The sequence below is a fragment of the Pyxicephalus adspersus genome, chromosome 12 (genome assembly GCF_032062135.1).
Source record: "Pyxicephalus adspersus chromosome 12, UCB_Pads_2.0, whole genome shotgun sequence".
In the NCBI taxonomy this organism is placed as follows: Eukaryota; Metazoa; Chordata; class Amphibia; order Anura; family Pyxicephalidae; genus Pyxicephalus; species Pyxicephalus adspersus.
In genome coordinates this window covers 7,371,766-7,386,267 of record NC_092869.1, presented here as the reverse complement: position 1 = coordinate 7,386,267, position 14,502 = coordinate 7,371,766, and the positions used below count along the sequence as shown (strand labels likewise).

Here is a 14,502-nt window from a genome sequence, read left to right as displayed (position 1 = left end):
CATAAAAAACAAATATTGCCCAACAAATATTGCATTCAAAATATTTTTTAGGTAAATATTTGTGCATTGGTTTGGAAAAACACAGTGTCTGCTTACATCAATCAGTGTCAGTGCAACATCAGGGAGTTCCTCTTGACTACCTCCCAAGGCCAGTGCAAAGCCATGCAAATAATGTTTAAATGGGAATAAAGTTGCACAATATAAATGTGAAGTCACAAAAAATATAGAACACTGCCGACTGGAGTTCTGCTATAAAACTGTCGCCTGACAAATACGTGCCCTATTGGTTGGCAGGTATATTTGTAACTTATCTAATTTGACTGTGTAGATATACATCTCTTTGAATATACCTAGGAACATTTTTATGGCTAATATCTTTACAATAGTGCCTGTTTGGTTAGGACATTATTTTCCCTATATTTTGTTCTGACCAAATGATCAGATGTGTGTAGTACCCTATTAACAGGATGATGGGTGTCATTAAATGTACATGCCATTTTTACCTACATAGCTAAATTATGTAAAAAATATGGGTATTCGCCAACCTTAGATGGCAACCAAATTATATTGTGTGATCTTCACATGTCTATGGGACCCTTGGATATAACTCTCATTTGACTGGTCTAAAGGCCCAAGGACAAGTTTATAGATGTCAAGAAATCTAACTTCCATGAAGCATTAAGATTCAACTCCAAGATTTATTTAACTCAATCTTTGCTCACATATGCACAACAGTTGGCATTGTATATCAAATTGGCAAACCTTTGTTATTTCCTTTTAAAGTCTTAATAATAGGAATTACTTTTTTAATAAATGTAGTAGTAAATGCAACAGTATATAATTTCAGTCTGTGTACAATTAATACATCCTTTTTAAAGCAATTACATTTCCTATCTTAATTTAAAATTCTCAAAATACAATAATGGCACGCAAGGGTACAAAGAACCCATCTGGTGAGCACTAAAAGTCACATGGGGATGCCACAAATATCTTTATATATTAAGTTAGATTGCAATTTATTTTATCAACATTTACAAGATTATACAATTTATAATGGAAATTTCCTCAATAGTATCCCACACAAAACAGCAATAAATGCAAAAGTCAGATGTTTTAAATTCCTATTGGTTTGTTGCAGATTATTCGAAGTCTTTTATTACAATCCCACATGCATCAATGTGGAAACATGCAACAGAAAACAGAAAAAAACTTGCAACAGAAAATGCTTTGTCATTGACATATTTTTATTTTTTAAATTGTCTTTCAAATAATAGAGATGGATAATAGTAACCGAACATTGGTGACTGGATTCACCTTACTTGGCCTTTCCACTGTCCCTAGTCTAAAGGTTTTTTTCTTCTTTCTTTTTCTCTTGATGTATATGGGGACATTATCAGGAAATTTTCTCCTGATCATTGTGGTAAGAATTAACTGCCGACTTCAGACTCCCATGTACTTTTTTTTGAGCAACCTCTCGGTTATTGACATTTGCTTCTCAACAACGATAGTTCCTAAAATGCTTAGCAATACCCTATCCCAGGACAAAACAATTTCCTTTATGGGATGTGCGGCGCAGTTATATTTCCATTTGGCTCTAGGAGCCACAGAGTGTATGCTATTAGCTATAATGGCCTATGATAGATATATTGCCATCTGTAAACCCTCGAAATACACCACTATTATGAGTCAAAAACTCTGCTTCATCCTGACTTCTGGATGTTGGATTACAAGCTTTTTAAATGCTTGGATCCATGTGGTATTTACATTCCAGCTGCCATTTTGTAAGTCCAACCATGTTGATCATTTTTTTTGTGAGATGCCCCCACTTTTTAGACTCTCCTGCAAAGATACTTGGTTTAATGAAGTTGCAGTGTATATCTCTGGTGGCTTAAATGCTTTTTGCTCATTCCTACTGACTTTGTTGTCCTATGTTCTTATCCTTTTCACTGTTTTCAAAATCCACTGTACTGATGGACGCCATAAAGCTTTCTCCACTTGTGCTTCCCACCTTATAGTCGTCACGCTTTACTACGGCACCATCATAATCATGTATCTGCGTCCTCAATCCAACTACTCCCCAGATCGTGACCGGGTGGTCTCTGTCTTGTATACAGTGGTGACTCCTATGTTAAATCCCCTTATTTATAGTGTAAGAAATAAAGATATTTTAGGTGTTATAAGAAAAGCAAAAAAGAAAAATAGGGTGATTTTCTGATATTTGACAGGTAAAACACTTCACACACACAAACATATAGGTATTTTGTATTTATAAGTTTATCGTGTTCCTCTAAAGTTCCTCTTTCTTCTTTCTTATTTTTTCAGATTGTTATTGATTTGCCTTATATGATTTTGCCTCCTAAAAGCCAAACTAAATGGTGTGGGTGAGCTCTTTCAACAATCACTGAGTATACACAGCATACTTGTCAACTATGGCAAAGATTTACCTATGTGCAGGTGCCCTGCTGCAATGACAGATCCAGGAACCAGGGAAGCCACTGACTCCATGGCAGAGTTTTGGGTCTATGGCAATCCTCTTTGGCCATTAAATGGCTTGACTTGAAGTTTTTGTAGCTGTCTTCATAAATATGATTCTAAACACAATCGTATATTAATCTTAGATGATATTTGCTTTTAACATTTTTTTCATATTAACTACAGCTTTTTTCACACCTTCAATAATAAATTTATTTCCCCCAGTTATTATTTAGAATAATGTTGGATGGATCAAATACAGCATCAAAAACAGGTAAAACGGCAAAGAAAAAGGAGACCGAAGAGATGACATGGCAGATAACTAACAATCTACTACTATGATGCACAACAGTCCTAAAACATTTCGGTCTAGGTTGCCAGAGTCTTTTTAGCACCCTAGAATAGCTTTAGAGCAGCAATGTGGGATGTTAAAGGCTAACTGAACAAAATTACCAACAAATAAAATTTAAGTCACAATTTAAGCATATCTAAAGCCAACACTTTTTTTTGGACAATGTACAGAGCACAACATTTTTAAAACCCCTCTTTCTCTCAAAGTCCTATGAAGTACCTCTTTATCTTACCATTGAACTTGATCCAATGAAGCTTCCATGATGCTGTGTCAACAATGCTGCACTGCTCTTGAATTGGGAATAGGAAGAAATGACAGTACTGTCAAATTGACAGAACTAAAAAAAAGGGTGTTTGGCTAGGAAGGTAAATCTTTTTAATAAGGCTTTTGCATAACGCACACTAAAGGCTGCTATATTTCAGTTATTAACATTTTACTGTATATACTCAAGTATGAACTGTGTTTTTTTTTGCCTGGAAGATACCACTAGAAAATCATTGATGTATTTATATGCATGTATGTTAATTTAAATTTGCAATTCTATCGACTATTACTATTAGCAGTGATTCCAGTAAGCACATTTTTTTAAAATATTTAAGGTCTGGTAAAATATAAATTATCTAAAATCAAAAACTGTATCCATTTTTTTCTCTTTCTTTTTAGACATCTTTATTAAATCACACATTCAGTTGAAAAGGTTACATAAAGACATGGAGATATTGCTGTACCCTTCACAAACCATAAACCTTAGATTTGTTCACGTCTCTTGTAGCCTTTAGCTTTATTCATTTGTCATATAGAATCTTCTGCTACATCAAAGCAAAGGGAAATATCTAAAAGTACATGTTTCCCAATTTGTAACACATTTCATCTGCTGCCATAAGGGCAGGCTACTATATAGACCTGAATTCATAATAACTGGCAGCTCAATGATATAAATCTGGCGGACAGAAATAATGCTGGAATGTTTACATTTGGGACAAATCTAGGAAGAAAAATACATAATAAACTAATACCTAATGACACATTAAACTAGTGACAGGGAACATGACTTCTTCCACGACTTTTCTTTTTACTATCTTTCAGCTGTCGCAGATTTGCAGTTAATAGGGTTAAGGGTTTCAGGTACAGGCAATAGAACATATCTATTTTGTTTGGGGGGGGGGGATCATGCCCAACAGTTTTTCAAGCTTAATTTGAGAATAAAAGTTAAAGAAGTTGAAGCAATGTTAAAATCTATCTTTAGATTCAAATCAAATAAATGACTTTGAAAACTCTACATCTTTTTAATTGGGTTGGGAATCTAAAATCTTCAAACCATTTTTAAAAGTTAATGCTTCCAACGAGCTATGCATTAGGGATCTGTTATTATTATTATTTTATAAATAATAAAACATATTTAAGGACTCTATTATCATGACAGCATGCATAGTCACCTTCTTGTGTGGCTTTCATAATGGAGAGAACAAGGAATACTCCACAAAGTTAACTTCAATATTGTTTTGAAAAAGGGACCAAAAGAACCTAACAAGAAAGCAATTTTATTCATCCATTGACTGGTTATAATTTAAATCACACGGTGATTTATAATAAAGATGACATCCATGGACACACCATCATAATCACATTGTACAGCAATTTAAAAATTCTTCATTAGTATTTGAACAGATATTTTTTTTCATGTCCCTTCTTAAGTTTATTTAAAACAAAAATGTGTAAATAGATCTTTTCATTACATATCTTCTTTTATCCAAAATTGGCAAAATGCAATATATTTTAATTTTTTTTTATTCCAGTTTTTGGACTTGATTTTAGGGCTCACTTTGCTGTTAAAGTAATAGTCAAAAGAAATTATTAGCTATGCGAAATTATTTAGTCATCACAGTCTAGACCTTTAAAGAATTCTTCCATCATAGATCCACCAAGGATTTATAAACAAATCTGTCTTCTTTGTACTAAGGTAATAACTTATGTTTTTAGTGGAAAATAAATGGTATTCTATGCAATAGCCCTGATTTATTAAAGCTCTCATATACTGGAGATGAAAGACTATCATGTGAGAATCTGGGGGATCCAGGTTTGCTGGAACACTCAGGTATTCAGGTTCATCCTTGATAGTCTTCTCCAGTCTTAGAGAGTTTTAATAAATCAGGCTGCCCAATGTATAATGATATACCAAACAAAGTATATAGATAAATACAACATTTGTCCTTTTTGAAACCCAGAGAAAACCTAACTATCTCTAAGAAATCTTATTGTCTATAGCTGACAGTACAGAGAAAAAAGTGTTCTAAGAGGTAGTAAAAAGCAAGCTTGAGGCTTGAACAAAAGCATGGCTTTTTATCGGTTTGTAAACATCAAACTTATAAACTTTAGATCAATTTTAAGATGTATTTTAGATTAAATTTCTTTATTTTAAAATCACGGTGTGTTGGACTTTATGAAATCCCTTTTAATAGTGATATCAACAAGCTTGCACGCATATTCATCAATAGAGTTTGATACTAGCCTTATTGGTGGTTTAATATTTTTTATATTTCATTTTGACATCTGCATTGGCTGTTTATTCAAACCTTTGGTACAAGACAACTTAAAATTCTAAGTGTGAATGACATAGGCATCCTTATGTCAAATGGTGCATTTGCATTGGTTACCTTTCTGATGTGTCAATTTGGAGGATATGTTAACTGATGAAAACCTGTTCAGATTCAGAGACATGTAAGGACAAGGAAATATAAAATAAAAAGAGTAGGAATGTTTGTGAATAGGACTGATATGACAACTCCTTCTGTATTGTAATTGTCTGAAAAATAATATAAATAGTATGAACAATATTCTAAATAAAGTATATGCCAAGCCAAAACATTTGAGATTTAGATAAAGTTTGAGAGGGAAGAACCCCTGTAAGGTTTTACTGCTTTACAAGTCTCTGCTACAGATTTATTCACCCTTTTTGTCCCACTGACACCATTTTACCAAGAAGGAAGTGAGTGGGAAATTTTCAACGGAGAAAAAGAGAGAAATAAAAGAGGCGGTGATGAAAAAAATAACAAAAAGGAAAGAAAGAGACAGAAATTGTATAGGGAAAAAAGATCTTTAAGACCCATAATTAGGGTAAAAAAGCAGTAAAATATACAGTCACAGTGAAACAACTCCTGATCACCAATAGAACCACCTACAAATATATATGACAATCAGGCTCAGAAATATGGCTGTCGGAGATAATATTGGTGCAAGTTGGTCCCCAAATTTTTATATATATATATTTTGCAGATTTTCTTATAATTCTTAGTTTGTTGAAACCATTGTCAGTAGAGTTGGTGAATATTTGGGTTTTTTAAAAGGAAAAAAAAAATAAAATAGTATAAAAAGGACATATATTAGAGATTTAATACCATGTTTAGCCACTAATATTATTATTTTTACACAGTATTAATATAGTGCTGACACATTACACAGTCTTTTACAAAGTCCATAGTCATTTCACTAGCTGTCCCTCAAAGGGGCTCACAATGTAATGTCCCTACCTTACTCCTATGTCTTTAATACAGTCTAAGATCAATTTCAAGGGGAAGCCAATTAACCTAATTGTATGTTTTGGAATGCAGGAGGAAACCAGAATACCCAGGGGGGACCCCCGCAAACACAGGGAGAACCGGCGAACTCCATGCCGATAGATTCCTTGCCGAGATTTGAACCTGGAACGCAGCGGTGCAAAGGCCAGAGTGCAAACCTCTAAGCTGCCACGATGCACCACTATAAGAAATGGTAAATTAAATTAAAGTCAAATTAAAAACTCTATGCAAATTTTTTTTCTGCAGGTTTATCAAAATCATCATTTTACATATTTTAAATTTAACGCCATGTCCCAAAATATTTTAGAAAATACCAATCAAACCTTTGTAAAATCCTTCAACCTTCTTGGATTATCTAATACTCTTGGTCTTCAGATCATCTTTTTTCTGCTGTTTTCTCTGATGTACATGCTTATATTATCTGGAAATCTTCTACTGATCCTCATGGTAAGGCTTCATCCACGACTTCAGACACCCATGTATTTTTTTTTAAGTAACCTATCTTTCATCGACATTTGCTTTTCCTCAACTGTGGTGCCAAAAATGCTGGCAAACACAATATCTAAGGACCGAAGTATTAGCTTTTGGGGATGTGCATTCCAGATGTATTTCCATTTAGCATTAGGTGCTACAGAGTGCTTAATATTGGCTGTTATGGCTTATGATAGGTATACAGCTATTTGCAAGCCTTTACTATACATGACTATCATGGACAGAAAACTCTGCCTATGGCTTGCTGCTAGTTGTTGGGTCATTAGTTTTTGCAACTCATTCATTTTGACATTATTCACCTTCCGGTTGCCATACTGCAAGTCGAACCACATTAGTCATTATTTCTGTGAGATGCCACCACTTTTACGACTGTCCTGCAGAGATATTTGGTTTAATGAAGTAGCAGAATATATTTCAGGTGTCTTAATAGCTCTTGGCTCCTGCTTGTTGATATTTGGGTCATATCTCTGTATTGCTTTGTCTATTTTAAAGACCCAATCAACCAAAGAAAGACAGAAGGCCTTTTCAACATGTGCTTCCCACATATCAGTGGTCTCTCTTTATTATGGCACCGTCATGTTTATGCACTTAAGACCAAGATCCAGTTACTCTGCAGAACAAGACAGAATAGTGTCCATACTATATACAATAATGATTCCAATGCTGAATCCTATTATCTACAGCATACGAAACAAGGATATCAAAGGCAGCATTAAAAAGACGTTCTTGAATAAAATAATAAAGTAATATTTTAAAAAAAAACCCAGAGTTCTGAGTTCACTTTATTTGAATGCATTGATTGTTCAACATGCATATAAAAATGGTTTAAATTAGTTGGGGGTTTTTCTCCCATGATAACAATAAATAATAATTTAGTGCATTTTTGTTTCCATGGTACATTTTTGATTTTCCATATTACCTCAGATATTAAAAAGCCCACTAAACATATTTTATTGTTCAGTACAATCTTCAGTACAATCTTTCTTTATTTTGTCTTCCACAGTAGTATAGTACATAGAGGCTAAGCAGTTTACACACTTCTGTGAATGTTCCCCTATTGACAAACATGTTAAGTCCACAGTAAGGTTTGTTTGGGAAGATTTAGGTGACTTGGAGTATTGCAAAAATCATTTTCTGAAGCTTTACCTTAGCATTGCTCTACCGCTTTCATTAGTCTAAATTGAACATTCAATTCAAAGGAGGGGAAAAAAGAGGTTTTGGACTGACAGATAGTTTTGAGAAACAAAATTGTTCTATTTAAACACATTTAGTAAAGTAAACAAGTTCAGACAGATCTATACTTCATAACTGTTTGACACTTCACAGTATATGTGAAATGCACCTGGGCACACAAACCACAGCCAACTCCAAATATCCTTTTTATCAAGTTTTATTATAGTCAAGAAACAAGATGATAAGTCCGATAAGCGTAGTACAGGAGGATAAGGCAAAGGCAGGTGGAAAAAAATCCGAGGACAGGGCAGGCAGCAGACAAGAGTGGTCACAAACAATCCGAGGTCAGGGCAGGCAGAGTTCAGGCAAGAGTCAGGTTTCAGACCAGGTTGCTATGGTAATGACAAACTGGATTAACATAAACTAACACAAAGGACACACCCAAGCACACTGTTTTCACAGAGGCTTACAGCGGGCAATGGTGTTCAGGACAGGTTCTCCTTAAATGGCCTGAGTGACCAATGACCTTGCGCCACTTGGCGCCATTTGATAGGAGGGTAACTGAATTCCCTGCGGCCGATTGGCCACAGGGAATTCAAACTTACTATATCCCGCCCCGTGGCAAGGCAGCCGAGTGCCACGCTTTGGAGGGTACAAGAGGCACGCGTGGTAGCGTGCGCACCTCTTCCCACAGCGCCCCTGGGACGTGCCCTACTTTGCACCTCCACAGGAGTGCTGAGAACAGGACTTTCAGTGATCACATCCATAAAGATGCAAGGGATTCCGCCTGGCCGAACAGTAGTTTGGCCAGGACGGATCCCTCTGCCTGCAGAGAGAGACACGCTGTGAGCAGGGCAGTAGCCTCGGCCAAGCTGCCTGCTGCAGGAGCGTCTCTCTCTGCGGCTGGGATCCCCAGGGACGCCGCAAGCTCGCAGGACAGGTAGGTTCCTTACAATATGGGTAACAATGTAAATATGTATATTCGAGGAATACAAAAAAGGGGGATGAAGTGTAATGAATCCAACGTGCTTCGCCATGAATGGGCTTCCTCAGGGATATGATAGTAAGCAAGCTTAACGGTCTGTATTTGTACATAGAGATTGAATAATGAAAAAGAAAATTGAAATAAATACATTGTTTACACAGCAAGATCAATAATATATATAGGTATGTCAAAAGGATTTTTTCTTAATAATATCATTGACACAATTTATGAAATTTCTCATCATGTAAAATTTAAAGTGATGGTATCAAATTTAACAAACATTATTCAAGTGATTATGAAAAACTAAAATTATACAATGTTTATGGGAGATATATAAAATCTATATATATTATTGATTTTGGCACACTTTGGCAAATATTAAATATGTGAAGATCAGGAGGGGGTGGAGCAGTTGCTGATTGTTAGTATATTCCCAATTTCAATCTCCTTTTTTTAAGCTGCATTTATCAGTGATATGCTTCTAAAAACCAGAACCCCTGTGAACATAAAAAAAAATCATAACTCCATTGTGAGTTTATCTGCAGCCTCCAATCAGCTGTGACCACGGTTCCCACGGTCACTGTGTTGTACTTATCAGCCCAGTCACCGTGGGAACTGAACTGCAAAAGAACTCTCAATGGAGAAACTCTATTGAGAGTTCATCTGCAGTCACAGCTAATTAGAAGCCTTCACGTACCTCCAATCAGCTGTGACCACAGGATCCCAAGCTCCCCGGGCTGTACTTATCAATGATAAGTACTGCCCGGTGACCGTGGGAACTGAACACAGATGAGAGTGCTTAGCTGAGGAAAGGTAAACCCTGAAGCTCAAACGTCATAAGGATTTTCCTTTCCTCAGCCAATCACAGAGCACTAGAGGTGAATGTATGGGGAGACTTGTCCTCATTTAACCTCTAGTGCCGGGGGATCCCACACTGAAAATAGGATTCGCACTGCTGTGCTCAGAAAAATTGCAGCCGTGGAAATAATCCTCTCATTGTGGGATAACCAGTAAAAAAATAAAAGTTAGTTACACTAATCACACACATTGAATAAATAACTTTAACATTTAAGCCTCTTTTTTTTTTTTACACATATTTTTACACACGAATTTGAACAGCCATATTCAGGTCGAATATAAGAACAACCAGAATTCAAACACCAACACTACATATATACTATATATTATATATACTCATATGTTTCAATAGGCAGTAGATAAATTACTTTCTAGTTTTTGAAAAGCTGACTCCAAAGACAGAATAATGCTTTAATTGGTCTGAGATTAAACTCATTAAAGCACATTTCTTGCCCAACAAATTAATTGGTACTTCAGAGACTTGACAAAAACCTATTTATGATGTTGAATATAAGATCACAATAATAATCACTCGTATTTACTGTAATCTAACCTTCCACCTTTTTTACAGGTCGCCAAAGTCAAGACTCAGCAATAACAAATATTAAAAAAAAGTCAGTACTCAAAATGTACATAATCTAGTCTAGAATCTAACAAAACAGCCAATGCAACATTATATGAGCCAAAACCTTTTTTTTTGTCTTTTTGTGATTTTTTTAAATTATTATTTTAAGGTCAAAAGCATCCTTTAAGAAATCTTGCTTGGTTCTGTGTATGACTTTGGTCTTAGTCTTGAAGCCTTTTTGACAAATTATTAAAATTATATTTTAATTAAAACATTTTCATTCATGTAGATACTTTTTACATTTTTGTTAAGATTATTTGTAACTAAAAGTTGTTTGCGTTGATGTTTAAATTCCGAGAGAGAGAGAGAGAGAAAACATTTGTATCAACTTGTTTTAGTGTTTTATACAATTTTAAATATACATATAGTTAAATCTTTTTTTACAGCAAATTTGTCTGTCATTTGTTTTTATAAACCATATTTCAAATATACAGTATGCTTGACACTGCTGTTCAGAACAAGACCCAAACACTTGTGAGGACTTTTCTTCTATTAAGACTTTCAAATGTCTTCAGTCTTCAACTTGTCTTCTTCTTGATGTTTTCAGTAATGTACTTGATGATATTGTCTGGAAACCTTTTAATAATTATTGTTGTAAGACTTAATTCCCGACTTCAAACTCCCATGTACTTTTTCCTAACTAACCTCTCTGTCATTGATATCTGCTTTTCATCAACAGTCCTTCCCAAAATTTTGGTAAACACCATATCTCATGACCACAGTATTAGCTTTGTGGGGTGTGCCACCCAAATGTACTTTCATTTAGCTGTGGGGGGCGTGGAGTGCTTACTGCTGGCAGTCATGGCTTTTGATAGGTACACCGCCATCTGCAGACCATTACAATATAATCTTATCATGAACAGAAAACTCTGCACAGGTCTAGTGGTTGGATGCTGGATTGTAAGTTTTATAAATTCCTTAATCTTGACAACATTCACCTTCCAGTTGCCATATTGCAAATCCAACCTCATCAGCCACTTCTTTTGTGAGATGCCACCTCTTCTCCGTCTCTCCTGCAAAGATATCTGGCTCAACGAATTAGCAGAGTATATCTCCGGAACGATTGTTGCTCTTGGTTCTTTCACACTCATTCTTATGTCCTATCTTTGGATTACACTGACTGTCCTAAAATTCCACTCCACCAAAGACAAACTAAAGGCATTTTCTACCTGTGCCTCCCACGTTGCTGTTGTGACCCTTTACTATGGTGGTATTATGTTCATGCATTTGCACCCCAGGTCATCTTCTTCTGCAGAGCAAGACAGACTAGTGACTATTCTCTATACTGTGGTGACACCTATGCTTAACCCTATAATATACAGTATTAGAAATAAGGATATCAAAGAAAGCTTAAGAAAGACCATATGTTCTGTTGCACATTGATAATTTAATTTTTATAAAGAAGGTCAGTAAACAAACTAAATATTGATAGAAAACTGAAAATGTTGTCTGTAGTTGAAAAAAAACTGCTAATGGGCAGTGATGGGACAAGGTTTTCTACTACTGAAAAAAATGACAAATTAGCCTTTTTCCTATGGTCATATACATGCATTTCCTAATAGCATACCTTTCCTTTTTCCCATAGTCACTTTGTAGATACATAAAGATTAGTAGGCAAATACTATGAGCTATAAATGTATTAGGGGGACCACTCTTGCTTACTCTCAGACTCACTTTCTTTATTTTTTACCCCTATCACTGCTAGGCCTAGTCTCCAATTTTTTAACTGAAGTCAGACCAATTTTACAACCCCTAAAACGTGTAAAATTTGCAAGTCCACATATTCTCTAACAGCACAGAACCTGTGGATGAAGATGATGCTATTATTTTTATACACCCATGTCCCATGGGCACATGTTATACAAATGTTTATCAAACTTAATTTTCCATTAGCATACATTTAAATAATTGTTATTGAAAACATATAGACCTGCAAGATTCTCCATGAGTGAATGTTTGGTGAATGTTGGGTTCACTGCTTTATAAATAGACCCCTATGCATTGTGTAACAGAAAGGTATGGGAAGAGGTGACAGGAGAACCAGTGGATTGACATGCTAGAAAGAGTAACTGCTTGATGGGAAAGGAGGACCAAAATGCAGCACCAGGGGCATCTTATCAGTGGGAGGGGGCCTAGAAAGTTGCAGTTAAATGGGATAGGGTGGATGAAAAAGGAGCAGTTCTTTCTGATAAGGGCCAGGAGATGAGCAGCTTCAGTACTAGCAGGCAGGAAAAGCAGTTTGACTGAAAACAGGGGAAGCTTAATGGGGCAGGGTAGGCTATTGGAAGGGGAGCCATGTTTATTGCAGCCTTGTGAATGAGATTGGCAGCCATTTGACTGACAGATGAAAACCACAGAGCTAGTCTACAGCAAATGACTTTAGACCTTAGGTTGTTATTCACTGATCTATTCACTGATCTTTATCCAGTCTTCGGCACCAGCTGTAAAGCTAGGTACACATGTGCAATAAATGTCGTTGGAAAACGAACGACTAATGATTATGCACAATTATTTTGAACTATCGTATTGTGCACAGTTCTGTACATGGTGTAACAATACGATTGTTTAAATATAATCCACCAATAATGTACACACGCTGGATACAATCCTTTGAACGATGCAGGAAGTGACATGTTAAAGGAAAATATGTACTATAGAACCATCCACGATCACTGAACAACCGTGCACACAATAGATAGCGAACGATCGTCGCCCAATCAGATCCACCAGGACGGTCATTCGTTTCCAGTGACAATCCTCGTTCAACGGCATCGTTGTGCACTTTTTTTGTTAACGATTATCGGACGATGGCTGTTAGTCGTTCGTTTCTAATGACAATTATTGCACGTGCGTACGCATTTATAACTTATTTCTTTAGAACTTTCACACTCATTTTTTTTATTTAAACAATGGAAACAATTATCAGAGACTGACATACTACATTTTATAGAACAAAATAGCCAGCTGTACATCAATGCTCCAGATGAAATGCACATCAAGACCTCACCAAGGACCTCCCCACTTTTCCACAGTACTACAATTTTCATCAATTTAAAATTGGCATCTTGCTAAGGGTAATTTTTGTTTTTGTGTATGCTGTGAAAACTTTTTTCTTTTTGGTTTGAACTTCTGTGAAGCTTTTTTTTAATTCTCTGTGTCTCTCATCTTTTAAGAATTGTAAAACATTCCATATGTCTTTCTAAAGGCCCTTTTCTGGTTGATCGAGATCAAAGAGTTTATTTTTTTATTAAAATAGGGATGTGGCCATGTAAAAACTAGAAGGTTTGTCTTTTACTATTTATATGCTGGTTGATCAAGAAACAGCCTTATGTTTCAAACCCCAAACAGGATGACCGTTCCTTAAGCAGTTTGATTGACTGAATATGTTTTTTGGGAGCTGATTCAATCATCTTAGATATACGCTGACAGTAGCAGTGTCTCCCCTCCACTACTTCCTTCCACCTGATGTTGCATATCCATCCATCATTTAGGTTCCACAATGACTTGTAATTAATATGATGTTTTTATTTATTTTTAGTTTACAATTTTTAATGCTTGCATTTTGTGTGTTTTTGAAAAAAATAAGCATTTGCATCAAATAGGCTTTTAAAATTCTTTGAACTTTGATTATGGATTTTTAAAAGAGAGACGGAAGAAGCTGTTTTCTTTCAGACTATTGGTCACTTACTGAACTGTAGTTCTAGAGATGTCTGCATCATTTATCCAACTCTCACTGATTCAGCATATTATATGTTTAAAAAGCTTTTTAAATCTATGTATACAATAAATAACACATTATAAATGTTTAACAACTCTGCATTTAAGTAATAAAGGAAGAAGACTTGGCTGGGATCTGCCCTCCACCATTCACACACATAATGTATAAATAGTAAATGACAAGACTGATATATTAACTCACTTTTATTTATTTATATCACAATTCTAATGCTTGTCCCCTTTTTCCTTTAAT

At 35.5% G+C, this 14,502-nt stretch overlaps 3 protein-coding genes across 3 annotated transcripts; all 3 read left to right on the top strand.

Moving 5' to 3' along the window:
* Positions 1 to 1,276: 1,276 nt before the first annotated feature.
* Positions 1,277 to 2,215, top strand: LOC140342045 (olfactory receptor 5AP2-like). Its single transcript, XM_072428051.1, has one exon. It carries the CDS (start codon positions 1,277 to 1,279, stop codon positions 2,213 to 2,215), a length of 939 nt encoding a protein of 312 aa, XP_072284152.1.
* A 4,472-nt stretch (positions 2,216 to 6,687) lies between these two features.
* LOC140342530 (olfactory receptor 5AP2-like) lies at positions 6,688 to 7,638 on the top strand. Its single transcript, XM_072428737.1, has one exon. The coding sequence runs from the start codon at positions 6,688 to 6,690 to the stop codon at positions 7,636 to 7,638; it is 951 nt and encodes a 316-aa protein (XP_072284838.1).
* Positions 7,639 to 10,967: 3,329 nt separating this feature from the next.
* On the top strand, positions 10,968 to 11,915 carry LOC140342529 (olfactory receptor 1500-like). Its single transcript, XM_072428736.1, has one exon. The coding sequence runs from the start codon at positions 10,968 to 10,970 to the stop codon at positions 11,913 to 11,915; it is 948 nt and encodes a 315-aa protein (XP_072284837.1).
* Positions 11,916 to 14,502: the final 2,587 nt, after the last annotated feature.

Coding starts and splice junctions, on each gene's coding strand:
- LOC140342530 (XM_072428737.1), top strand. CDS start 6,688: ATGTCCCAAAATATTTTAGAAAATACCAATCAAACCTTTGTAAAATCC.
- LOC140342045 (XM_072428051.1), top strand. CDS start 1,277: ATGGATAATAGTAACCGAACATTGGTGACTGGATTCACCTTACTTGGC.
- LOC140342529 (XM_072428736.1), top strand. CDS start 10,968: ATGCTTGACACTGCTGTTCAGAACAAGACCCAAACACTTGTGAGGACT.